We start from the raw sequence: 26,057 nt of genomic DNA, 5'->3' as shown, positions 1-26,057 counted from the left end.
TGGTTACTTCATGCTGAAGTCACAGGGAATTAAGGCTTGAGGGACAAACTCCTGGTTTTCAAGGAAAAAAGAACTGGAGTGGGTTAAATTAACATAGCAGTTTAAAATTTTACTGTTTATATAAGTTGAATCAATCACAAACAAAAGCAACATGACTTTTCTATATTGAACCCACTTTCTGAGAAGAAAATTGTGCCCATGGGGTTGGAATCAGGGTCTCAGGACTCCAGCATTTCATGGCTGTTGCCGTGTGATACTCAGCAAGTGATTTCCTCCCAGCTTTAAATTCCTAAAAGTAAATACAGGAGGTGAAATTAGGGTCATTTGCAGGTTGAAGTGAACCTGTGCAATGGGTTCAATAATACTAATTATCTTCCTACATGGGGAACTAAATTAGCTCAAGTTCCTGGGGAAACACCAGCTCTGGTGAAAGATGTGCTGAGCACTCAGCCTGAGCACGTGTCAGGCCTGCACTTCTCACTTTTGTTCTGAGCTTTCATTCAAATTGAGCTGAAACCAATCAGAAAAACTGAAAATCATAAAGAGCAACAACAAAAGTACCAGTTCAACCTTGAGACTTTGATGCTATGGCTCATACAGCCACAACAGAGCTACAAGCCATGGAGCATCTCCAGTTGTACACCGTGGATTTAGTGCCAGTTTCCTTAAAGTGCTGTTATTCAAGCTTACCACAAAACTAATCACTAGTTCCCAAAACCTGCAACAAAGCAAGGTTCTCAGACCTCCCTGCTGCAGCCCTGTGTCCGTGGTGTCCGTGTGTCCCATGACAGTGCCTGCTCCAGCCTGTTCTCCATGGCAGCTCAGAGGGCCTAACATAGAAAGTGCTAGCCCTGCACTGATGCTGCTGTGGCTCTGATTTCTGTTTATTGGCATTCCAGGTTGCATTACAGATCTCAGATTTCCCTAACTCAAAGCTTAATTGATGGGGCAGGTCTCACTCAGCATTGAGGGTGACAGAGAGCAGAGCTGGAGTGGACTTTGGGAAGTGACTTATCCTGCTCTATTCCAGGATAAACTCATTGCCAACATTTCACCTTTGTGTGCTTGACAATCCAAAGATACTGACTCCATGGCCTCCCCAAATTATCTATGGGATACCTAAGGCTTTGCCTTTGAGAGAGAGACAGAAAGAGAAGGGCTGGTGAAAGACAAGCTTCTGAGCTCAGCTTTTCCCCATATCTCACTGATAACGGGTTGATTATCTTCCTTTGTACCCTCGGTGGCTCTTGCTGTGCTGTTTCAGACAGAATAAACCGAACAATAATGAACCATCATCAAACTGGCAATTGCTTCCTGCCCAGCTTACGTTAGCAGAGAAAGAGAAAGCAAATGATGATTAGTCGTATGTCTGCACTCAAAGATAAAACCCCCGAGCAGAAGCCATCTGCCGAGGCATAAAATAATAATTCTGGCGCTGGCCCTGTCTGAGTGCAGTGCCATCAGCTCTCCCCGGATCACAACGCAACACAGGCCTAATGCTGAGTTCTAGCAGGTGGCCCATAACCCTGTAATAAACTCCCTGACATTATTGATTTCCCCCCCCAAACTGAGCCCTTTTGTCTAACTACATTAACTTCTGCTTACTGAGCAGCTGCACGTGAGGCAGCGAGCACATAAACAGCAGCTCGTTTCGGTGAGCGATCACCACGCTGAATGTTCCCCCTGAGCCTGTCCCTGCACGCTGTGATCTGCTCAGATGGGTTATTTCAGAAGTCAGAACCAGCACTTGTTAGCTCTGGGCACTTCCAGGGAGATTTCTATCTTAACTTGGGGAAAACTGAAATATGCCTCCACTGCTAATTGTGCATATGAAGAGCCCCGAAACAGGACCCAGGCGTGCTGTTCCCATTGCAAACCTTCAGCCAAATCTGCCCTGCCCGTGTGTGTGCTCCCAGAGCATAAGCCAGCACAGCAGCCTTTGCCTGTGCTTTGATGTTCAGAGGTGCATCTGATACTGCCAAAAATCCTCCTCTCCTGGCCAACCATGCAGCCAGTGTGAGCTGCGAGGTCTCCTGAGGGTTGTGGAAAGGGCTTTGAGTTGGGATTCCTGACTATCCCCTGAGCAGGTCCTGCAGAGATTCCTGGAAAGGGGCATCACTCAAAGGGGCAGGTTTGACCCTTTGCAGTCCACACCAAGCTAAAGCTGAGCTCCCAAAGCACTATCTGTATTTCTCTGTGGGTTTAGAAGCAATGTTCCTGCTTGAGACAAGCTGTGCTCCAAAAGGGATCTGGCAGTGATGTTCCCTCTCAAATATCTGGCTATCAGCTTTAAGAGCAATAAGCTTTACATACAGCCTGGATCACTGTTACTGTCTAAATGAGACAGGGGTTTTTAAAGTACTCGTCTGTTTAGGCATCACATTTAGATCTGTGCATGGACAAGAAGCCACCTGTGGAGGGTGAATGATGATGGTGGGGCTGAAGAAGAGCACGTCACTGGGGCTGCCTCTGTGATCAGTGTCCCTGTGGCCAGGGCAGGTTTTCATGCCCTGTTTGGAAGAAGGGGCCAATCGCTGCTGTGGGCAGTGCAGGGAGTTGGTACCAAGCCCTGCTGTCCCTGGCTGTCCTGGGTGAGGAGGAGAGGGTGGCCTCAAGGAGCAGAATCTGTGCTTCAAGCTAAGCAAAAAGGCAGAAGATGCCCAGCATTCAACCTCCACCCCTGGCCTCGCCTCTGCAGCGAGTCCTGGGGGCACCCATTACACGGCAGGAAAGACAAGTGCCCACTCCAGCCCAGAGCCCTCAGGCAGGGTCTGAATGCCACAGGCAGCAAAGTGCCACCGGCAGCGAAGAGTCAGAGCCTGCCTGCAGAGGGGGTGGCTCATGTTTGAGTTGGCAGAACCAGCTGTGAGTGGCAGCAGGCCCAGGGAGCACGAGAGGCTGAGGCTGGAAGGGCCCCTGTGCCGAGGCAGAGATCAATGGGAAATGGAGGTTTAACAGCGCAAAGTGACGGTTCCTGCCAAAAGCCTTCCACAATAAACCCCAGCAAATCAACCGCCATCCGCTGAGTAACTCCAGATGAGGATTGCTCGTTTCACCCAGTAAATATGAACAACAGTTTGCTGCTCCTGTAACAGTGCTTAAGAAAAAAAATACTGAATACAATTAGACTTTTCTGTGCACCAGAGAATCCTGTTTCCCTCCTCAGTTAAAAGGGGTCACACCAAACACTGGGTCAATACTTGACACAGCAGAGGAGGGCAGGGACAACCCACAGAAACTTGGAAAGAGTAGGAAAAAGGGCAAAGGAATTAGGATTTACAAAAAACCTCAGCAACAGTTAAGCCAGCTCCAGATCAACAGCCTAACCAGGACTCTGGGCATCTTAGGAGGGGTTTTCAGAACAGGTGTGTAGTGTTGGATGGACATCTGTGGAGCACAGGCTGGTCAGAGACTGCATGTGCCCAGTGACAGGAGCAGATCCAGGATGTTGCTTTGTGCCATCAGGGCTCAGGTTTGTCCACCTGAGATCCAGAGATGCTCATCCCAGCTTCCCATCCAGCAGACTCAGTTCAACATCTTGATCAGAAAGGGTGATTTTGGGGTAGTAGTGGTGTTCCCTCTAAGGCTTGATCTAATTTGGGAGGATCTTTATCACATCAGTATCTGATATGGTTGAGAGAAGATAAGCCATAAATTTTGTTTGCATAATAGATTTGCTCATAGAAATGGAGAACACGGATTACTTTATTGCTTATATTAAAGAGAAAATGCTTTATAAACAAGGAGGAACAGAAAAACTGGCAGAGCCCCTGATTCACAGCTGGCATTAACTGGTGATGTTCTGGAGTCCCCAGTCAGATTCACTGAGCACTGTGGATTTCAACTAACTTAAACCAGGCAAGAAAAGAGCCCTCAATGAAGCCAAGGAGACAGTGAGTGCATCAAGCAGAGCTTGGCTGTCTGTGCTGGAACATCCAGGGTCCCTCCTGTCCCTGAGCCAACCCAGGGTAGACTGTGGTGTCCCTGCTGGATGTCCTTCTCAGGTTGGGTAGCAGCATGTCTGGGATGTCCTGGCAGGGACAGGGCAGCTGCTGAGGGTTGTTCAGAGTCCTCACTGCCTGCCTGCCTTCAGGAGCTGCCTCCTTGCATTCACAGGGAGATTTATGGCAATGTTTTCCTCTCTCAAATGGCCAAAGGACTGATCCAGGAACATGATACCTAGGAGCTGAGTTGCCTGTCCCTTGAGAATATCCCTGTGGATGGAGAAGGACACAGCAAAACAGAAGATTGCTCTGTCTGTGTGATACAAACCAGCGTCTGATTCTTCAGAGCCCCACTGTGCTCCCCCACAGCTGAAACGTGCCTTTGGGCAAGGAATCCTTGGTCTAGGAGAGTTAAAAAATAAAATAATGTCATTTTCCCCCTCTTGGAATGCTGGGTCCACACTGGGAGTCACTCAACCTGGCCAAAGCTAGCAAGGAGGTGGCTTTCTGGCACCAGGAGAGGAGACGGAGGCTGCAAGACCCACCTCTGGCCCAGTAGGTAAGGGGGTAAAACAGCCCCACAAGGCTCAAGGTGGCAGGGAAAAATCACATCCATGGCTACCCTGTGGCAATGTCATGGATCAGGGAAAATTCCCTGCACCTACAGTGGCTTTTGAGGTTATCACAGCAGCTTCCCCAGCACCCAGGATACCTGCACTCCTCAAGACCCACAGACAGCTGGTTTCAAAGCTTATCTTGGGAGTCTTACAATATAAAGTGTCTTTGTTTAGTCAACAGAACCACTAATACATGTGATTTTGTGGTTAATAGAGCTGTAAGAATTTTAAGTACCTCTTGGGAATGTGTCATTTTTGGTTGGCTTTTTTAGGCATCACAGGGTGCTGCGTTTGTCTTTGTAAACAAGTACTGAATAAAACATTTAGCACACAGCCACACTTTGTACAAGTGTCATGCAGGTTTCTAAAGTTTCAGAGAGAATAAATCAACTGCAAACTGCTGCCTGGCAGTTGACTTCGCTCCTTATAAATAGCTAATTTGGACAACTTCGCCCTGCACGTCCTATGAAATTCAAATACTGTGCATGTCGTTAATGCAGGCACACAAATCAGAACTGCAACAGCCCCTTTTATAAGCCTGGGTTGCCACAGAAATGCCACAGCCAAAGGCAGGTCAGCTCCAGGTTGCCCTCCCTTTCTTCCAGAGGCGATCCTGGGAAACACCAGCAGGTCACTGTGCTCTGCTACCTGCCCCCAGGGGAGGAGCAGGAGCCCCATAGTGACCCAGTTCAATGCTGGTTTGTACCGATTGGCAGCCATCATCACCCTGGGGAGAATTAGGTCCAAACTCAGCCATGAAAACCAGCCCTGGTTTAAAACAATCAAGGGAGAAAAGTAAGAGCTGATTGCACCTCGGTCTGTCACCTTTGCAGCACCCAGCGCTGGGCACAGGGTGGCCTCACACCCTTCCCTCCTCCCCAGGCACAACACTGCTGGTCCAGCCCTGCAGAACCCCCACGTGGGATGCAAACTTACCTGATCCTCCCAGGAGGCTCTTACCAACACCGCAGGGTCCACCCAAGCCAGCCCAGAACTCAGCCCACAGGCTCTAATCCTGTAAGGTGCTGAGCAACTCAGACTTCTGCCACTCATCTCTGGGTTTTGGCACGTGTTCAGCACAAGCAGGATCAGCCCCTTGCTGTAATAATCAGGGAATGAGGAACTCAGCTTGACTGAGTTTCCCTCCCGCCCCCCAATGCAAAAATGCTGTACATTCCTTTATGCAGGTTTCCATAGTGTTGAACTTCTACTATTTTTTTGTTGTTGCTGTTAAAGGGGTCAGCAATGCACTGTACAATGGGATCTGGCTGTCAGTAAATGTGGAGGAATTCAGGGACACTTTTAACATCTTCCTGGTGGGGCTGGAGGGCAGCATTAAACCCAGTATCCTGGAATCTCCCCACCAAAGAAATAAAAAGCCTGGAGCAGCCCCAGGAGATGTTATGGAGACATTCTGCTGTGTCGATCCTGAGTTTAAATAAGTTATTTCTTCCTTACTTCCTTTGTTAAAATATGATATTCTGGCTTTAATTCCTTCAATCCTATTACTTGTTCCTTTTAGCAAGTGATTGTGTAGCCCCTTGCCATGGGGAAATCCCCTGACCGTGGGCCCGTGTTATTTAGACAAGTCCCCTTTCAGAAGTAAATGCCATTCTTAGCATAGGGAAGTACTTTAGGTCTAAAGGGGTTAAGAAGGCCTCCCTGCATTCAGAAACATGCAGGGGTCCCACCATGCCAGTTCCAGCCTTTTGAACTCTTTCCAGCTTTTTTTTCTTGCAACAAATCTGTCTGACTGCCACCAGGACATAGGAAGCGTGTGCCTGTCAAAGAAATCAAGTTTACTTTTTCTGACTTGTTAACAGAGGCAGGGTATAAATAGAGCTAACTCTGCTCAGACTAGTAGCGTTTCTCTTAAAATAAGGGGATAACTTCCTAGGACCTTTAATCCAATGAGGTCCAGACCAAACCGCACTATCGACAGAGGCAGCAGAGGAGCTTGCTGAAGCTTTTACTGAGGTCAGGTGCATCTGGGTTCCTCAAAAATTTAAGGCTTGCCAAAAAAAAAAGCAACCCCACGCAAACAAGAACTACTTTCCAGCTCGGACACTGCCACTGCCCTGGAGAAGTTCTGAGATGTTGTTGGTGCTGTTGGCTCGGTGGATGTGGATCTTGCTGGGGAAGAGCAGTGTCCTCTTGCTTCTGGAGGTCTCTCTGAAAGGGACAGCTCTGCCCCCAGTCCGGTATTCCCACGCTGGGATATGCCCCAATGACATGAACCCCAACCTGTGGGTCGACGCGCAGAGCACTTGCAAGAGAGAGTGCGACGCTGACCTGGTGAGTGAGGCACATCTTTGTCTTTCTGCGTCACGGGCAACAAGGGGCTTTGTCTGGGGGCTTGTTTGCAGTTGTCTGTCCCAGCTGGAAGGGCGCTGGCACCGTGCAGTACTCGATGCAGACAGTGGATGTGCTTATTTGACCTGTGACCTATATAAAATAAAGAGGTTTGATGAGTTATCGTTGAGCAGGGAGGTGTGTGGCAGCTGTCACTTACACTGATGTGGGTACAGGGCTCGCTCTGTTTGATCCTTTTCCTTGCTTTCATGTCAAAAGAAATGTCTGAATTTGATACTCCAGAACTCAGCATGCACTGGGGCCAATCTGTACTGTTTTAGCAGTGTCCCCGTGCTCTTTGTTGTTGGTGGCCATCATCACTGGTTTTTATTCCTGGGAGGAATCCTGTATGAAATTGTTTGATTTAATATGTAAATCATCAGCCTTTGCTGCACTTGAAGCACAAAGCATGGTTGGGGTACAGAATAGGGCATGGCTAAAAGGACCAGGCAGATGTTCTGTGGGATGCTCCCAGCTCAAAATGTGTTTAGCTTACAACCCCAAAATTCATTTTTCAACCTGTCAGCACTGCCAGCTCAAGCTGGCCATCTGAAAATACCTGCTTGTCCTGCCTCTTACATCATGTCCCATGACAAAGCTCCTGCAGTTCAAACCTGGCTGACAGGAACATGTACTGTGCTGGGAAAAAGTGTTTGGGTTTGTGCTCTGTAGCCAGGTTGTTTCTGCAGTGCTAGAAAGGGGAAAAAAACCAGAGAAAAATGCTGTTCATAAGTAAACAAAGACATTTGCTCAGATGGATCCCATGTGTTAGGAATGAAGGTGCTCTTTTTACTTTTGCCATTCTCAAATAAGCCTCCTCTGTTCCAACTACCAGGTGCAGCAATGAATACTAAAACACTTGCAAAACCCCAGCAGCAGCAGCAGCAGCAGCAGCAGCAGACAATGATGTTTTAATAATTTACTGGTCAAAAACTCAAAGCCAGAAGCCACTGGCTACAAATACTCACTTTGACTTTGTGGCAGCACAGAGTCCTGGGACATTGGATGGAGTGAGTGGTCTGCAGGCAGCCAAGGACTCTGCCAAGCCACTGTCCTCTTCACCCATCCTGGTTTCTAGCTTTGCTTCTGAAACTTAGTAATGTGCAGCTGGAAATGGGGAAACATGTCTGGTATTAGGTCATCTTTTTCCCAATAAGGAAAGGATACTGGACTCAGGGGAAGCTCTTTAGTTTGGTAGCTTAAAAATCATTTTGTCCTCACTTACAGAGAGAGACGATGGATTTCAGGGGGCTTGTAGAGGTTTAACACACGGTGGAAGTGTGACCTGTTGGGCACATGGTAACAGTGTTCATGATCCCTTAAAGTAATCCATAACAACCCAGCAGCCATGATCATACGTATCAAATACCTTTTCTGCACAGAAAATGAAAATTCTGCTAAAATTAACCACAATTTAGAGCTGACTGTAGCCGAGGCGGGGTGTAATAAATCACTAGAAGAGCGATGCTGCATTTGAAAATAGGACTAAAATAGGACAGAGAAGCCATAATGAGCTGTTTGGGGTTTGTTTTTCTAAATACCATAGAAAAATTATTTTTGGAGCAAGAATTACCTTACTTTTGAGATATTCTATTATTTCCTCTACAATGTGAACAATTACAAATCCTTGGCAGTTTCACCTCCAAGAGCAGGCTGTTAGTCTCAGGGAATTCAAATAATACTTTACATACTTGTGTGGAAAATAAGAAGGATTACTGCCTACAGCCATATGATAAGACTTTCCATCCGCTCTTGTTTCTCAGGCCTTGTCCTGAGGCATTTTGGAGAGCGCGGAAGGGGGGTGGTTGGTTCGGCAGTCAAGCAGTCCATGTGACTCTGGGGTGAAGACTTAGGATGAGGTTTGTGTTTAAGAAACAGAATTACATTTTCCTTCCTGAGAGTCTTCTCCTGAAGCACTTCAGAACTCCCAGTGTGTTTAGACACCCCCTGGGAAATGCTGAGGAGATATTTCTATTCATTGCCCATGGGGACACTGAGTTTCAGACAATAGATATCTGTGACAGACCTGAGTTTCTGGGCTTTCTGCTTGCTGGGTCTCTAAAAAGGCCGGTAACAACTGGGTTATTTCCTCCCCCACAGGAGTGCGAGACCTTTGAGAAGTGCTGCCCCAATGTCTGTGGAACAAAGAGCTGTGTGGCCGCTCGGTACATGGATGTCAAGGGGAAAAAAGGGCCGGTGGGAATGCCCAAAGAGGCAACCTGTGACCGATTCATGTGCATTCAGCAAGGCTCAGAGTGTGACATCTGGGACGGGCAGCCTGTCTGCAAGTGCAAGGACAGGTGTGAGAAGGAGCCGAGCTTCACCTGTGCCTCCGACGGGCTCACCTACTATAACAAGTGCTACATGGATGCAGAAGCTTGCATCAAAGGCATTACACTGAACGTGGTCACCTGTAGGTACCATCTCACCTGGCCAAACACCAGCCCTATCCCACCAGAAACAACAGCTCGCCCTACTACTGCCTACTCTGAGACAACAGTCGTTGACATCCTGCCGCCCGCGCTGGTGAACAACCCTGTCCATCAGTCCGTCTATGTGGGAGAGACCGTCAGCTTCCTCTGTGACGTTACAGGGAGACCCAAGCCAGAAATCACATGGGAGAAGCAGGTTGATGGGAAAGACAAAGTCATCATGAAGCCAAATCACGTCAGAGGGAATGTTGTGGTCACCAACATCGCCCAGCTGGTCATCTACAACACACAGCTGCAAGATGCGGGAATCTACACCTGCACCGCCCAGAACAGCGGTGGCCTCCTCAGGGCTGACTTCCCTTTGTCAGTCATCAAAGGGGAACCCACATCCAAAGAGGCTTCCCAAAACAAAACACATTTTCCAACCGATGAGTGCCTGAAGCAACCGGACAGCGAAGACTGCGGGGAAGAGCAGACCCGGTGGTACTATGATGCAAAGAAAAACAACTGCTTTACTTTCATCTACGGGAACTGTAATAGCAACCTCAACCACTTTGAGACCTACGAGAGCTGCATGCTGACCTGCATGAATGGCCCCATCAACATCTGCAACCTGCCAGCCCTCCAAGGCCACTGCAAAGCCTACGAGCCCAGGTGGGCCTACAACAGCTTGACAAAGCAGTGCCAGTCCTTCATCTATGGTGGGTGTGGAGGCAACGAGAACAACTTTGAGAGCCGGGAGGCCTGTGAGGAGATGTGCCCCTTCCCGAAGAACACACACTGCAAAGCCTGCAAACCCCGCCAGAAGCTGGTGACGAGCTTCTGCAAAAGCGACTTTGTCATCCTGGGCCGCATCACGGAGCTGACAGAAGACCAAGACTCAGGACATGCCCTGGTGACGGTGGAGGAGATTCTCAAAGATGAAAAAATGGGATTAAAGTTCTTGGGGAAGGAACCACTAGAAATCACGCTCTTGAATATGGACTGGAGCTGCCCATGTCCCAACATGACCACGGTGGATGGCCAGCTCATCATCATGGGAGATGTTCACAACGGCATGGCTGTGCTACAGCCAGACAGCTTTGTGGGCACCTCCAGCATCCGGCGCGTGCGCAAGCTCCGCGAAGTCATCCACAAGAAAACCTGTGAGCTCTTGAAAGAGTTCCTAGGATTGCATTAACCTCCCTCACACGTGTCAGCTGTCCCACTCCGTGTGTTACGTAGGGCTAACAAGAGCTAGGCTAGTGCACAAACTAAACACGCTGTTTGTTTGAAGATGCAGTGTAGGAATTATGCAGAACCCCTATTTTAATCCATTAATGATGCTTAGCAACAACGTAGTTTGGTCTTTGGCAAGCACGTAAACCAGCAGCAAAAGGCTATTAATCTTGCATTGAAATCAATTTGTCCATATAGGAGTGCCATTTAACTAGGTGACTCACTGCAGTAATTATGCAATTTTTATGTAGCTTCCATCATAAATGACGGAATTCATAGCATTTGTTTGGCCAGTTGGTACACAGCTAAGTAATATATAATGTCAATTTAATCTGTCTCCTTTTCAGTCTGGAAATGCAATGGTACGTTGTTGTAAGTAAGTCACATGCTTGGCTCCTTATAGCAGCACTAATATTTTAAGAGAAAAGCCTGTAAATTATTGTCTATATTTACAACTGTGCACATTTAACCAACCTATGCATTATGAGTCTGCTTCTTTTAATTGACATTTCTTTTTTTCCTTTTAAAAAACTTATTTTTAAATGGTAACTACTACCTGTCTTGCAATCCTTTCTGGAGGAAAAACTCCCTTGATCCTATGCCCAGGACAACAGGCCTCTGTAGAAGCTCAAGGCACAGTCTCACCCTGAAGTGACTTTTCTGTCGTCAGAACAAGGTCAGCAAACACCCTCATTCCCTATTTTAGTTTCAATCAATATATTGTCTATCACAAAAAGTCCAAGGCAGAAGGATGGCAGCTGTCTTGCTTTTGAAAATCCTTTCCACTAAGCATACACAGCGATTTATTGCTTATTTTCAGTAGAAATCCTGCTTTTATAGATGAGAGAGCAAAGCAAGAGGAGTCAGAACAAAATTCAGCCTAGGAAAGTGCAATACACAGTCTGCAAACTGCATTAGGTGAACACAAAGCTGCTGAATCTGAACTGCACAGACACAGGCAGACAGAGCAGACACTCTTTAAAGGCTTTTATCAGAGTGACCCTTTTAGAGCCTTTTTACAGTGTTTCAAACCTCAGAAAACACTTTCCACCAGGCCACTGTATATACGTGTATGGATAAATTCCCTGAGAGGGCCAGCACAGGCTGTGGGTGGGAGGGTGTGCATACACAGAGGATCATTTTAACCTTTGTGTGTCCAAAAAGTGTAACATTTGCCTATGCAAAAATCCTTAAATAAAGAAAAGGCTGACCCTGGAAACATCCTGCCTGGCTGAGGACTGTGATTGCAGGGAAGAGGGGCGAGCCTTGTCCTCACTCCTCGTTCCGTGGGCTCAGCCATGTGACTCCAGCAGAGCTCAGAGTTTGCTGCCCTGCACAAAGGGCCAGCTCAGGGCTGGAGAAGTGTCAAGACACGTCTGGGTAGGAGGAAGGAAGGGAAGAAGGTGCATCCAACGCTGCCCCGTGGTGCCATCTAATGGGATCGCTGTGGGACAGCTGGATGCTGGTGCCCGGCTATGGGCACATGTTGGCTTTTGCAGGTGTGTGCTGGGGCTGGGTATGGTAAGGGCTGGGGAAGGAGATTAAACAGGCAGATGCTGGGCTTCAGCATGATGTGCAAGGCTCTAAACCATCCAAGGCCCGTGCCTGTTGTGTGGTTGTTGCAGGGAGGAGGGCAGCTCTGATTCCCCTGAAGGCTTTCCATGCCCTGCACCTGCAGCAGAGACCACAGCAGGATGGAAACTGGGATCCTCTCCCAGTGGTCTGGGCTTGGGTTATGTCCAAAATATTCCCAGAACAGGAATACATCTACATCTCCAGTTATTTGTATAATTTCAGCAGAAGCTGAGTGGGAGGGAGAGGAGTCTGGATCAGACTTGCTGACCAAGAAAATACCTGCTCAATTTTTTGTTGTACCTTTCCTAAGTGTATGTCAAAAAAACTCCAATTAAAGGTCCTTAATATTTGTGTATGTTCTTGTGAAGACCATTTTCTGCAGATGGGAGGTGCTGGCCCTGCTGCCCTGCAGAGCAGCTGGCACCTTTGCTGGGTCATTCCTGGCTGTGGCAGGTGCTACTGGTCCCCATGGCTCACCTGTCATGTCCAAGCAAGCTGTAGAAAGTGGCACCTTCTTGCCATACTGACACAGAGGCTTTGGAGGATGAAGGTTTAATAGCTACTGAGTTTACATGGCTCTTTTTTCCCCAAAAAAGCTAAAGGACTTTGCAAGTGTGGGAGTGTTAAAATGACTTGGGAGACATGTAGCCGTTTGTTCCAGAAGAGCTGGGATGCAAATAGAGCTGAGAGCTGAAAGCAGAGGATTCATTGCTGCTCCAGTCAGCTGAAATCTGGGCTCTAAAGTGCCGTCTTGCTTTTCCCTCCTGGTGAATCCCCTGGGAAGGCAGCAGGCACTGAAAACAGTGAGTGTGCAAGTGCTCTGCGACTCTGAGACCCAGAGTTGGACAAGACACAACGTGTCTGCCATTCCACTTTGGGCATGCAGGCCTGGTGTGTGAGGGCTTAACCTGCACAGGGGACTCTGGGGCACATTCTGTGTTGTTTTTCCAACATGGAGCAGTGAGATGGACTCTGAACAGCCCAGCCCAGCTCCTACACACAGCACAGCCACACGTGTGTATCTCCTGTCCTATGGACATGACCAGCCATGCTGGGAGTGCTGAGCCATCCTGTGAGCCCCTTGGGGTGCACAGGGCTGTGCTCCACCACAGCTACTCCGAGGCAGAAGGAGCAGTGCCACGGGCATCCATTGCCTGCTCACTGGGAAAAAAACCACCCCTGGCCATGCTGGGAGCACCACACCTCCCCATGGCACGGGACTGACCCTAACCCCAAGCCTCTCCACCTTCTGACCTTGAAGAATTCAGATCTCCACTCACAGCTTGTATTTTAGTTCAGCCTCTTATTAAACCCTTAAGAAGCCTAAAATTCATGTCTGACCAGTCCAGCAGCCTGGGGATGCTCGCACACGGGACCAGCACTGGAGGATGTTGCTTCAGCTTTCACAGGGATAATGGGCACATCCATGTGGCTCCTGGTCAGAAAATCCCTTTTGTGTAGCTCATGACTTCAGGTTCCATCCTGTCTGCTGTGGTCCCTCTCAGACTGTCAGAAAGCTGGAAGGAAATGCCAGTATTTAAAGTTTGTATAAAATGTATGACAGGAGAGAGAGAAAAGAAAAAGTTGGCTTGATTCCTTTTCCTGCATGTCAGCAGGCTGGGAAGGAGCACCAGTGCCTGTGTGATGCTCCAGGGAAGAGCTGGAGGAAGGATGTCACCTGCAGAGCCATGTGGCCATGGCCAGTGGCCGATGGCAAAGCTTTCCTCCATATGCAGACACCAGAGAAGCAGCATTTCCCACAGACAACCAGCCTGGGAAGCAACACAGAATCACAGAACCTAAGGTTGGAAAATATTTCTAAGGTGATCAAGCCAAACAGAGAAGGTTGCATCAAAGGAGCAGACTGACACTACCTTGGTCTGAGACCTGCAGGAGCTCCCAAGGGCTCTGGGATGGATCTGATGGACACTTGGCAGTGCTGAGCCACTGGCACCAGCACAACATGCCCACCTCCCAGTCTGGAGCAAAGGTGAAAAGTGCAACACGTGAATCTGCAAATCCTGCAGTTCAGTGGTTACCACCCAGCACATGGATCCAAACAGGAGTCCCAGGTGGTTGTGCAAACAGCCGGAGCAGCTCCGCTCTGTTAACAGGGAACAAACAGCAGCAGCGAAGTGACAGCGTGTGGCCGCCGCACGGGGCCTGCGAGAGCACTTCCCCTCTGCACACAGGGTGTCAGTCCCCACTGCTCACAGGGTGTCAGTGAGTCCCCACTGCACACAGGGTGTCAGTCAGTCCCCGCTGATCACAGGGTGTCAGTGAGTCCCCACTGCTCACAGGGTGTCAGTCAGTCCCCACTGCACACAGGGTGTCAGAGTGCCCACTGCACACAGGGTATCTGTCAGTCCCCACTGCACACAGAGTGTCAGTCAGTCCCCACTGCACACAGGGTATCTGTCAGTCCCCTCTGCTCACAGGGTGTCAGTGCCCACTGCACACAGGGTGTCTGTCAGTCCCCACTGCACACAGGGTGTCAGTCAGTCCCCACTGATCACAGGGTGTCAGAGTGCCCACTGCTCACAGGGTGTCTGTCAGTTCCCACTGCACACAGAGTGTCAGTCAGTCCCCACTGCTCACAGGGTGTCAGAGTGCCCACTGCTCACAGGGTGTCAGACAGCTGATGGTGCAGGGCATGAGGGCACAGGGAGCTGCACGCACCGAGAGCTGGCTGGGTGATTACTCAGAGGCACATCCTGCATCACTGCAGAGCCTGCAGCCGCCGAGGTCAAAGGAAAGAGGAAATTGAGCGTGTTCTCATTGCAGGGGCTCAAGATGAGGTCAGGCAGAGGTTTTAATGGGCAACCGGCTTCAGAACGGGTAGCAAGCAGAGGTGATGACGCCAGTGGAATATGATTCAGGCAGCAAAGGTTTTTAAGAGCTTAGTTCGCAGTTGTTTTAAAGGGAATTAGGGACCCCTGCAAGAATTACCCCCTGGCCATGGGTCTGAGTTCCTGAGGGAGGTGGTTGTGATGAAGGTCATTCACAGCTTCAGCCAACACTTAATGATTTCCTGCAAAAAGGAGGAGTAATCCAGCTGGCACCAAATGAGCACCTTGCACCTCAAGACCCACTTCCTCCACCTGAAGCACTTTGTGCCCTGGTTTGCTGTAATTCATGCCTGTGCACGTGCTGTGAAATTCTCCCTGAGGATAGTTACCACGAAAAGATCATGGCCAGGCTGGGTACCTCCACCAAGACTGGATGGAGCCAGGTTTTCAAAGGCATGGCTGTGAAAACAGCAGCCTGAGCGAGAAATTCCAGTTTAGAGCCTGTTTTAATACCAAATATTTAGTGTTTTGGCCTCTGCCAGGACTGGTTACTGATTGACTGCAATGACCTCCACCCGCTGTATTGATTTACAGCAGCTGTCAAAGGGCAAAAAATGAGCCCCATGCCCAGGATCTGAGAACCTCTCTGAATGGAGGTTGCACAACTGAATGGATGTTCTGCCAGCTCTTTAAATCTTTGGAGCGGGGGAAAAAAAGCTTGAGCTCCTGATCTCAAATGCAAACACGGTGGAATATGCAGATAATGCTGCCGCACTAGAGGACATTATCAATTAATTAGCCCAAAAAGCAGCACAGTTTGTTTAATTCACAGCTATTTATGGCTGGGCAAATGATACGACATTCAGGCCTGAGAGTTTAGAAAGCAAATGGAAAGTCTTCCAAGGTCTGATAGGAGGGTCAGGTTTCAGTCAGGAAATTCTCCAGCTCTGATGTTTTTCTCTGTGCCCACCCCTTTATCCACCTTTCTTCCCAGCCAACCCTTCCTGGTGCCAGCCCAACTGCAGGTGTTGGAGGTCTTCTCCAAACCTCAGGACTTGCACATGCCAAGGACCAGCTCTGACAAAGGCAACAAGAGCAAAAACCAAGAGAGGTTTTTGAATTATGGATTATGGCCAGTCTGAGGTGGGGACAAGCCTCCTTCAGACCCGTTGTACTGTCCTCTGGGACATGACACTGGTTCTCACAGGATGGAAGGGGCCATGGAGCTTGTCCCACCTGGCAATTCCTAACCCCTCTCATGTGTCCCAGTGATGGTTAGAGATACAGTAGGGAAGGAAAAGGCTGAAGAAAAGAGAAACAGGATAAGATTCACCTAGAAGAGGGAAGGGGGGCATTTTTCCACCTTAAACTGGTATTACAACACAGTAGTTGGACTGGATTAACTGGCATAAAAAGGAACTACCATAAAGGGGTTTGTGCCTTCTTTTCCTCGTCCACTTTGCTCCTGAACCAAGGGAGGGTTGTAACACGTGTAAAGGACGTGGCTTCCTCTGCTGCTTGAAATAAACAGAAAAACAGTAATAAATCTCCAGGATCAGAAGGTTTTCACCCAAGGGTAAAAGTACTTACATAAAACATTGCTTAACCATTAACTGCAGCAGATATCCTTTGCTTCAGTCAGGACCAGGGCACAGAAGGTGGCAAACATGGGGCTAATTTTAGAGGAGGGTTCCCAGGGGCTGGGCATGAAAACTCGGTGAGTCTGGTAGGAACTGCAAGAGAGGATAAAACTCGCTGCTGAATGGTAAATAGGAAGTAAGGAGGAAAAGTTTGTGGATTTCAGCAGAGGGGACTGATGCTGTGTAACACTTTCTTTGAAGCAATCACAAGGACAGAGATGGCTCAGCCGATAGAGCTGACTTGGACCAAGGCCTTAGAGCTCTAACTTCCTCACCCAAGTGACTTCAAAAGGCTTTTGAAGTCATTTAGCATCCTGCAGAGAGAGGTACAGGAGTCTCCTGAGCCAACAACTGGTTTAAATATCAGAAAGAAGGGTGAGACTGAAAGGACAGTGTTCAGAATGAAGGGAAGTCATTGGCAGCGTCCCAGGGAACCAGTGCAAGGGCTGGGGTTGCCTGGTGGAGATGGTCTGGAAGAAGGATAAGAGAGGTGGGTTATGAAGATTGTTATTGAGATCAAGTTATTTAGGGCTGCAAAAGCACAAGCTGTCTGTGAGGAGTTGCAGAAGGGCATAGTAATACCAAGTGACACGATGATAATAAAACAGCAGATGAAATGTGATATTGATTAATATACATGGCTGGGGAAAGTGAGTCCTGGCTGTGCATTCCTATGACAACTTCAAACAAGCCATTCCCATTCCAGGCCCAGATGATCCACACGTGGTCCACCCTGCCCTTGGCGAGCAGGCTGCCCCATGAGCAGCTCATCCACAATGCACCTCTCAAAACAGCACCAGGAGCTTGACAACTTGCAATATTCCCATTAACAAGTACAAAAGCCTATGGACATCTTAAAATTCCAGCAGCACTGGCACATGCTCAGGCTGGACCAGTTCCTGCCTTGCTAAGACAATTCTACCTGCTATTAGGAACCTGCTCCTAAGATCACCAAACAAATCTCAGCCACATCCCAGTCCCATAAAATCAGATCTTGCCAAACCAGGATCCCCACCTCCAGGTACCCCACAGACACACTGGGCTGCAGGAGGGACAACAGTCATGGACACAAACCCAGCTCTGGAGCCCAAAGTCTCTTCAGAAGGTCCCCACAACTCCTGCAACTACGGTGCTTGGGGGGCACTCTGGAAATCACAAAGTTCTGTCTGGAAAAGACTCCAAGACTGGCCTTGACTTAATCCTTCCATTCCTGAACAGAAAGCAAGGTGCAACCAGGATATTACAGAGAGAGCTGAGGGGCAGGGCAGGTCTTACCAGCCTCAGCAGGACTCACCACATCATACAACTGTAGAATCATCAAATGGTTTGGGTTGGAATGGACCTTTAAAGACCATCATTTTTCCAACCCCCTGCCATGGACGGGGACACCTTCCACTAGACCAGGTTGCTCCAAGCCCAGTCCAGCCTGGCCTCAAATGTTTCCAGGAATGGAGCATCCACCACTTTTGTGGGCAGGTGTTTCTCAACACCCTCACTGTATGAACAGGCAGGGGCAGGTTCTCCACCCAGCAGTGCCCAGCACAGAGTTTAGTCACACGAGTCACAACCAGCCCTGGCACTCAGTCATGTCACACAGTCATTGCACCCATCGTCTTCCTCACACAGTCACAGCTTCCTATTTTGGCGATATTTGGAGTACAAAAAGGGGAAAAAAAGCCAAAACCCTTATCCCTCAGCACTGACATGACGTCAGACGGCTGGAAATGGGGCCAGGAGGCTCCAGCCGCTCCCGGCGCCCGACACGAGATGGCGTTTGGCATCGCGACATCGGCAGTGGCACCGGCAGGGGACCCGCACGCAGGCACTTCATCCGCGTCGTAAAGAGCATCTTCCTCCGCGGAGGGTGCATCGGCCTCGCCCGAGTTAATTTACCCGGCTCGCAGACACTTGGCTGCATAATTTATATTACTTATTAATAAAATTATTCATTTTTCTAAGTAGGAAGCAACAACACCCCGCCAAGATATTTCCTGATTTTGTCCTTGTCTTGTTAGTAAAACAGAAGGAGATATTTTAGGTTTATTGGGGGAAAAAAGATCTACTAGGGAGTGTGATAAAGCAAGCAAATCCATTTCCAGAGCTGCAGGGAAAAGCCACAATGTATAATTTATTTGAGACTTTCTCTCTCCTTGTTTGTAGACTGCAGTTTCCAAAGATATTTGTCCAGTTATTCAAAATTATTCTTTAATTACTTCAGTGAATAATACTTGACCCGCAGATCACCCAAAAAGTGAATATTGCAGCAATATTGCAATCAAATTATCTGTTTCTGCCATAATTTATTGTCTCTAATAGACGTGTACAACTCAGTTAATTAACTTGCGACAAAACTCAAATTTTATACTTGATTACAATACTTGCAATACCAAATTTTTACTGTGCCAGCCTGCTCCAAAGGTCATCTTCTCAAGGGATGAGCAGAAGTACCTGATCTCTGGCATAATGGAATTGCTGTTTTGTCAGTTGGTTTGGATTTCTGCAGGATCAGAGAGGCAGAGCTGGAAGGGCTGTGCACAGATGGGCACAGACTCAGCAGAGAGTAAATACAGACTAAAAGGAGTAAGTTAATGCCTTTCTCAGATCTACTCAGGTGTGATCACCAGGAGTTAACACCAAAACCTCCTTATCTATTGGGTGTCTGATGATACTTTTGCCCCGAAACACCAGGAGCAGGGTGGGTGGGCATTTTTCTCCTCAACTGTCCAGCCCATCTCTGTGGTTGGGATTGTTTACAGTTTGTCTTCTGGGACTGCCTGGGAGGGGCCACACTCCATGAACAGCGCTGGAGACCTACAGCTCACCTGTGGAGAGCTCACAGTGCTCACACGGGGAGGTGACAGGAGGGAGCACGTGGTTCCTTGGTGTCACATCCCAGCAGAGCTTCCTCTGGAGAGGCTGGAAGGGCTAAACCACCTCTCTGCATTAGTTACTTGCTGTTCATTGGGTTACCGAAATATCCAAGTATGGCAACCCAAAGCATTTAGGGATCACGAGTCACATCTCCCAACATCACAAAATTCACTTTAAAATCTTGTTATTTCTTTTAAATAAATAAATTCACAGGTGTTTTGGTTGTTCTTTTTAGTTTGCTTTCAGATGGCAAAGCCTTGGAGCAATCACAGGTTTACACTTTGCTCTGCCACCACCAGAATTAAACAAATACTTGTTCTCTCACTATTCTTTGTGAATGGAAGTTGAAGGTCTCAGCCACAGAACCTCCAAAGCAGGAGCTTTCAGCAATCTCTCAGCCATGATAAGGCTCCCAGGAGGGTCCAGAGGAGCAGTGTTGCCACCTAGGGACTCCTGAGAAGTCTAAAAGAGTTTTCTCCAAGCTGGGATGCTCTGCCACATTTCCCTGGGGTTGTGGCTGTTTGCCTGCTTGCTGTAGGTGTCCTGGGAGGGAGGAGGGATTTGGAGATGGTTTTTTTGGCTTGGCTTTGTTTTCCCCTGCAAAATTATGAGCCCTTGTGGTTCAGCACTGTGTGCCAGCCAGAAATCCTGCTACCAGCTGCCTCATAAAGGCTGTCATAGCCCTGTCATTGCAGGCTCCAGGAACACATCCAGCCCAAAATGCACCCCTACACCTGTTACTTATCGATCCAATTTTTCCTGTTTAGCTACAGAAGTTTTTCAGCAGACAAAAACTGAAGGAGGATTTGCTGCTCCTACCCTGACATGAGCAAATGATTTGTAACAAACACTGTGTAAGATAGATGGAGCTGCTCCTCTTGTTCACAAATTATTCACAGACCATGGGCTTGAAGAGGAAGAAATTTTTTCCTTGCTTTGTAAAGTACACACAGATGCATTTCTTTATTATTATTTATGACAACTTTCACAGTAAAATACACTCCTGAGAGCATCTTTGCAGAATTATTGCAGCTCACAAGTTGTTTAGTTGGTTATCTAGACAGAGGACAGGTTTGGTTGGGATTTTTTTCCTTTTCCCCCTTTTTTAGCAATTGCCTTGACCAGCAAGTTTTTTGTCACGGGTTTGAACCCCGAGGCATTACAAGGTCATAAAACTGAAGTTCCTGGCCTGCACTTTTCTCACCAGTGTGCTCACAGAAGCATATCACCAAACCAACCCCTGGGGTTTGCTGGGTGAGCACAGCTCTTTAAATCAGGCTCCAGGGCAAAGATTGAGTTCTGCAAGTGCTTCCCAGCACAAAGGAAAAGAGCTGCTTCTAGAACTGTTTCTAGAAAGATGAGGTGTTTCTGGAGCCTCAGGTGGCACCACAGGGGGAAGCTGTGAAAGATGGACAGGTAACCAGAAACAGGGACCATGGACACCCTGAAGGGCTCAGAGAGGTATTTCCAGGTAGGCTCTTGGGTGTTTGCTTCCATTACATATTTCCCATATAAAGGACTGGACAAAACTTTCTTTTCTTTACTTCCATAGTTAAATTAAAATGCAGCACCATGTCCTTGGCAGTGCCATGAGCAGTGGCAGATCCTCAGTCCAGCTGTGCTACATTCACATGGAATTTGGAGTTTTCCTTCTTGGCCAGCCAGGTGAGGGAAGCAGCTCCAGCCTCGCTCTGTGGCAGCTGCATCCTGCAGGAATCACACAGCCCTGTGAAATGGGCATTGCCACAGAAATTCAACAGGTTATTTAAAAAAATGTATATAGTTTTACCTTGAAGATCCAATGCTGCCAGGTGTTAACAAGATCATTATTCAAGCCCTGTCTTCATGGCTCCTGTGTTCCAGATGTGAGCACGTGTGTCTATGTTACGTGTCAATTGGTGCAAATCATGTAACATATGTAAAACCCATTGGCCTGTGAGCTGAGCAAATACACAATGGCTCTGTGAATCCATTACTGGTAGGAGCAGATGGGGTTCCTGCTTAAATAAATGCATTTCAAACTCCTCTAGGTCTGCTTTCAAAACCACCAGTTTGTTTATATAACATGGTGCAGCCAGGCTCCTACACCCTCAGCTCACCAAACCCTCCCTGCCCTGCAGTCCAGGTGCTTTCATTTCTGCATAGAGTCAGAACATGAATACAGTTTTGCAAACATAACTGAAAAAAATATATCTTTTGATTTGTAAATAGGAGTAAAACATTGTTTACATTCAGTCACTGTTAATTGGAAGCATCCACAATATGTCACTCTGAGGCAAAGCAAAATAGACACAGAATAAAAATATCTCCAGTGACCTGGTCCTGTAAATGCTGAGTAACTTTATGCTCTGGAGCAGAAGTGCCTTGAAACAAACAATTTTATTCATTCATTCCTCCTGGAGCTGGCTGGAGTCAGCAAGGGAGAGAAATAAAAAGCTGTTTCTCCTTATTCTGCTGCTGCGTTCTCAGGTGACAAAAAAAAAGTAAACAGTGAACGGGCTGGGGAAAAGCACGTTTTGTTTGCTTTGTGGGTGCTTGGGTGGGTGTTGCTCATTGACCTGGGGGAGCCCGTTTCAGACACGGGGGGACCTTCTGCTGAAGAGGAGGAGGAGAAAGAGGAGGAGATGCTCACGTGGCTCAGTGCCTGCCCCTGCCAAACCGAGCTGGTGCTGCAGACCCGCTGCCCAGCAGTGGCACACGGTGGCTCTCAATGGCCACCTTTGTTGGCAGCCCTGGGCAGGAGCCTCCAGCCTGCTGACGTGGCTCCCACCGTGTCACCTTGTCCTGTCCCCTGTGCTGGGCCTTCCGCTGCACTCCGAGGGCTCAGCATCCCTCCTTGCTCATTTTTATGCTCGCTTTTATTCCTTAAAAAGAAAACGAAACGAAGAGGCCGGCAGAGGAGGGAGGAGGTGGAGGCATTTCTCCTTGGATTGGTCCTTCCTGTTTATTTCCCTTTATCTCCCCCCTTCCAGTCTCTTCCCCCGACTTAATGAAACGTGGCTACCATGCCACGATGAGGAAAAAGCTGCAATTTTAATGGGTGAAGCTGCTACAATTTTAAACAATTGCTTTAAAGACAACAACCCAGAGTAAGGCACCATCTGCCCCCCCTCTGCTGTGCCACCAGAGCACCACTGCCTGCACTGGCACTTCAGGGTAGACACACTCCCACCTCAGCAAAAGTCAATGTTTACACTTGTCACATATATTTTTAGTGTATCCCAGACCCAGCCGTGCCTGAGCACAGCCTCGTGGGCCAATTGCCACGGTGAAAGGCACCTCCCACCATCAAGTGTTGCTTCATTTCTGGAAGGACAGAGGAAAGAACAATCCCCAAGTGAATCCTGGCAGGAGCTGGCTGCAGGTCCCCATTTCACCAGTCCTTCAGGTTCTTCCAGTTCACAAGGACAAGGTGCACACAAAGGCATTTGCTCTGCAAGTGGCCTCCCAGCACCTGACCTCTGTAAATCCAAACAACACATAGAGCAGCAAAGTGCCCTCACAGACCCTTCACCCTGGGCTGACTGCACTGCAGAGGGACCATCAGGGTATTTCCATTGGGTTTTGGTGGGCTTTTGGGGTCTGTTTCTAAGAGGATCTCAAAGAGGTAAAAATAATAGCATCCAATTTCCAATTTTCCTTCATTTTGTCTCAACTGGCTTGTCCCTATAGTACTGGGATGCTGTTGAGTGTTGCACATCAATTAAGATCTTCACTGTGGGCATCACACAGCCCAGGTCATCCCCAGCAGAGAAAGGATTTGTGCCCCTGACCATATGAAGTGACAGTCACTGCTGATTAGCCCCATGCAACATCAGCTCCCTTGAAAACATCCTGCAAAGTAGCTGTCCCCAGTTCAAGCACATCCTGACCAAGCACAGGACATTGAAGGGATGGAAAGTGAATAATACTTTCTCTTTTTCCTGCTGTGGGAGTGATGGTGCATTTCACTGAAGGCTAAGGCAAACCTTTGTGGTGCCAAAGTCCACGGACCACCTTGTCCCCAGCTGGTGGCTCCTCTACCTCTCCTCTGCTCCATTCCCATCTCAGTGCTGGGGAAAGCAATACCACAGGGACGATTTTATAACGATAACAGTCTGTGGATGACTAGGAGGTGCTTTACAACAGCAGTGATATTGTACCCTGGGGTCACCCAGAGCTCCCAAGCAAGAAGGAAACCTCCTCACAGCTCCTTCACAAGGCACAGAAATGGGGTTACACCTTGTGCTGACAGGGAATGGGGGCCCAGAGAAACCAGAGCCACTGCTGGAAGCCAGGAGCAGGCAAGCAGGTCATATGCTTCCATTCCCAGCTCTCCACTGAATGATTTATCAAGTGGTTATGAAAGAAAAACCAACAAAAATAAGTAAAGAAAGAAATAACTGGCTAGAGGTTATACAGCCTGGACTCCCCTTTGTCTTCCAGCCTGCCTGGATAAATGTCGTTATGGGAAAGGCTGGAGATCAGATACAGCCCTCAAGTTCAGGACCTCTAATGGGCAATGAATGATAAGACTCTGGATGAAGATAACTGCAATAGTTACAGGATTAATCCCAACATCTTCAGACATTTCCCCTTTTCCTGTAAGAGTTGTGTGATCCTAAACATCCTTAAGGGAAACAACCCCATTCTGGCTAGCAGATGACTAACTGCTTGCAAACAACACAGATATCTTTTTATATACAACAAAAGACCAAAATATCTAAGCTGACAGTGCCCCACAGGAAAGCTCAAACCAGGCACTCCAGCACAGCTCTTTCCAAAGAGCAACTGGGAACTGGACGGGGCAGGAGCCCAGCCACAGCCCCAGCCAGAATGAGCCTTTTGTTTGAGCAAATGCAAATGTCAGGAGAGGGAATGGGCCAGTTGCCACCCTGCAGCAATGCCCCCAGCAGCAGGTCGGGCTGGATGGCCCTAGATCTCTCTGGAATAGAGGCAAAGTCAAAATCCTAGCTCTAACCACTCAGGCTTTTGGAGAGAGGCATCTCAAAGTCAGTCTCCCAGACGATCCCCAATCCCCATCTCCACTTACATAGCACTCGTTTTCTAATTCCGTCAGGGAGATGTTTGAGTACACAGAGTCCATTTGTGCAGGCATCAAAAAGCCAAACTCATTGGAGATCTCAGACCAAAATGTATTTTGAAATGCATTATTAGCCACACATTTCCCCCAGCACATGCATAGATGGAAGTTTCAGTGATGGCTAAAGGCAGAAGCCTGTCCTGCATGGTTGAGGTTTCCTGCCCACTTTTACCTCTGTTTTATGTGTGCAGGGTGACCCTTCTCCCCATCCATCCTCCTTTTCTGAGCCTTGATGGGCATGGTGGGAGAGCTGAGTGAGCGGAAGTCTTTCAAAAGCAGCAGCAGAGGCCAAGGAAATCAGCCTGGGAAGGGCTTTGGGGTGCTGTAGAGAAGGAAAGGGATAAAATTGTGATATTACTACAGCAGGACTGCTTACAAGATTTTAGTCCTGTGTTGCTATTGATAATTTACTATAGATCAGCAGAGAAACATTATTCTCTACCATATGCACCTGTATTTTTAGATAAATATGTTCCACAAATGCTTAGTAATGGAAGTTTCTTTGCCTAAAGGATCTACTGCTTCCCAAGCCTCCAGTGGTATAAACCACATTACTAACAACAATTGTTCCTGCATTTGTTTCTGGAACATAGATCACAAAACACAGTTTATTTGGGAGTGTCTGTGTACTCTTCTATTTCTGTCCTTCTTATTCAGCCTCACAGAGTAAAACAGGCAGCTGTGAGTCTAGAGCAGGACGCAGCCCTGCCCTGGAGAGTTTACAGTGTCCGGCAGATAATACACTCCAAATTATACATGGTGAGGCACAGACCTCAGACAAGCAGGAGGGGGAGAACAGCTTGGTTTGGGAAGGAAGCTGATAAAAGTGTGTTCTAAGGAAGACCATGAAGGAAGACAGAAAAAAAATTAGGAGGTGGAAACCTAGGAATTTCAAGGACTGAACAAGGTTAGAGAGGTTGTACAGCAGAACACTGAAAATAAGGACTCATTCACAGAGATGAGAATCAAATGCTGGATTTAACCAGATCTTCTGGTATCTGCTTTTGGGCAGGTAAATAAATGACTTCAAATACTGAATTCTTAAAAGCACAGAGACACCAACTAAAAAATGAAAAAAACTTTACTGACCTCCAAAAGTTCATCACCCTCAAATGCGTGAGATGATCATCAGGTCAGCCTTGCTCCCTGGTCTCCAGTGCCACCAGCAGCTTCACTTACCTCCCACCAGCCCCTGCCACACGGCAGAGACAAGGTGGGATGGACGGTTTGCAGACTGAGCAGCTCCACCACACGATGCCTGTGCTTCCCCCCTTCAAACTGGGCCAGTAGAGCACCTCCCACAGCAGCTCCTCGAGGCTGTGCCTTCGTTTTTAGGCTCAGCAGAGCAGGAACAAGCACAGTGGTGCAGCAGAGGCGTCGGAGAGAGGACAGTGAGAGATGTAAGTGAGGCAAGGGCAGGAAGAGGGGACACCATTTATTAGGTCAGATGGAGCACTTGGAAAAGCTACACATGCTTTCAGGCACATTGGGCTGCCTTGGGTCTGAAATAGAAGCAATAACCTTAGAGCTAAATAC

The 26,057-nt window shown here is 48.1% G+C and overlaps 1 protein-coding gene and 2 long non-coding RNA genes across 3 annotated transcripts; 1 reads left to right on the top strand and 2 right to left on the bottom strand.

Annotated features, from left to right (window-relative positions):
• Positions 1 to 6,578: 6,578 nt before the first annotated feature.
• Positions 6,579 to 10,525, top strand: WFIKKN2 (WAP, follistatin/kazal, immunoglobulin, kunitz and netrin domain containing 2). Its single transcript, XM_071573658.1, has 2 exons — positions 6,579 to 6,856; positions 9,014 to 10,525. The coding sequence occupies exons 1-2, from the start codon at positions 6,656 to 6,658 to the stop codon at positions 10,523 to 10,525; spliced, it is 1,713 nt and encodes a 570-aa protein (XP_071429759.1). The 5' UTR covers positions 6,579 to 6,655.
• Positions 8,175 to 14,073, bottom strand: LOC139680771 (uncharacterized). The gene is made up of 4 exons (XR_011699409.1): positions 14,013 to 14,073; positions 13,817 to 13,910; positions 13,419 to 13,655; positions 8,175 to 8,198 (listed from the first exon to the last, which is right to left on the bottom strand). It is a non-coding gene; the product is annotated as an uncharacterized lncRNA (long non-coding RNA).
• Positions 14,074 to 20,319: 6,246 nt separating this feature from the next.
• On the bottom strand, positions 20,320 to 25,843 carry LOC139680834 (uncharacterized). Its single transcript, XR_011699421.1, has 3 exons — positions 25,611 to 25,843; positions 24,694 to 24,843; positions 20,320 to 21,164 (listed from the first exon to the last, which is right to left on the bottom strand). It is a non-coding gene; the product is annotated as an uncharacterized lncRNA (long non-coding RNA).
• Positions 25,844 to 26,057: the final 214 nt, after the last annotated feature.

This window comes from Pithys albifrons, chromosome 19 (assembly GCF_047495875.1).
Source record: "Pithys albifrons albifrons isolate INPA30051 chromosome 19, PitAlb_v1, whole genome shotgun sequence".
Lineage (NCBI taxonomy): Eukaryota > Metazoa > Chordata > Aves > Passeriformes > Thamnophilidae > Pithys > Pithys albifrons.
This window is presented reverse-complemented; position numbering and strand designations above follow the sequence as displayed.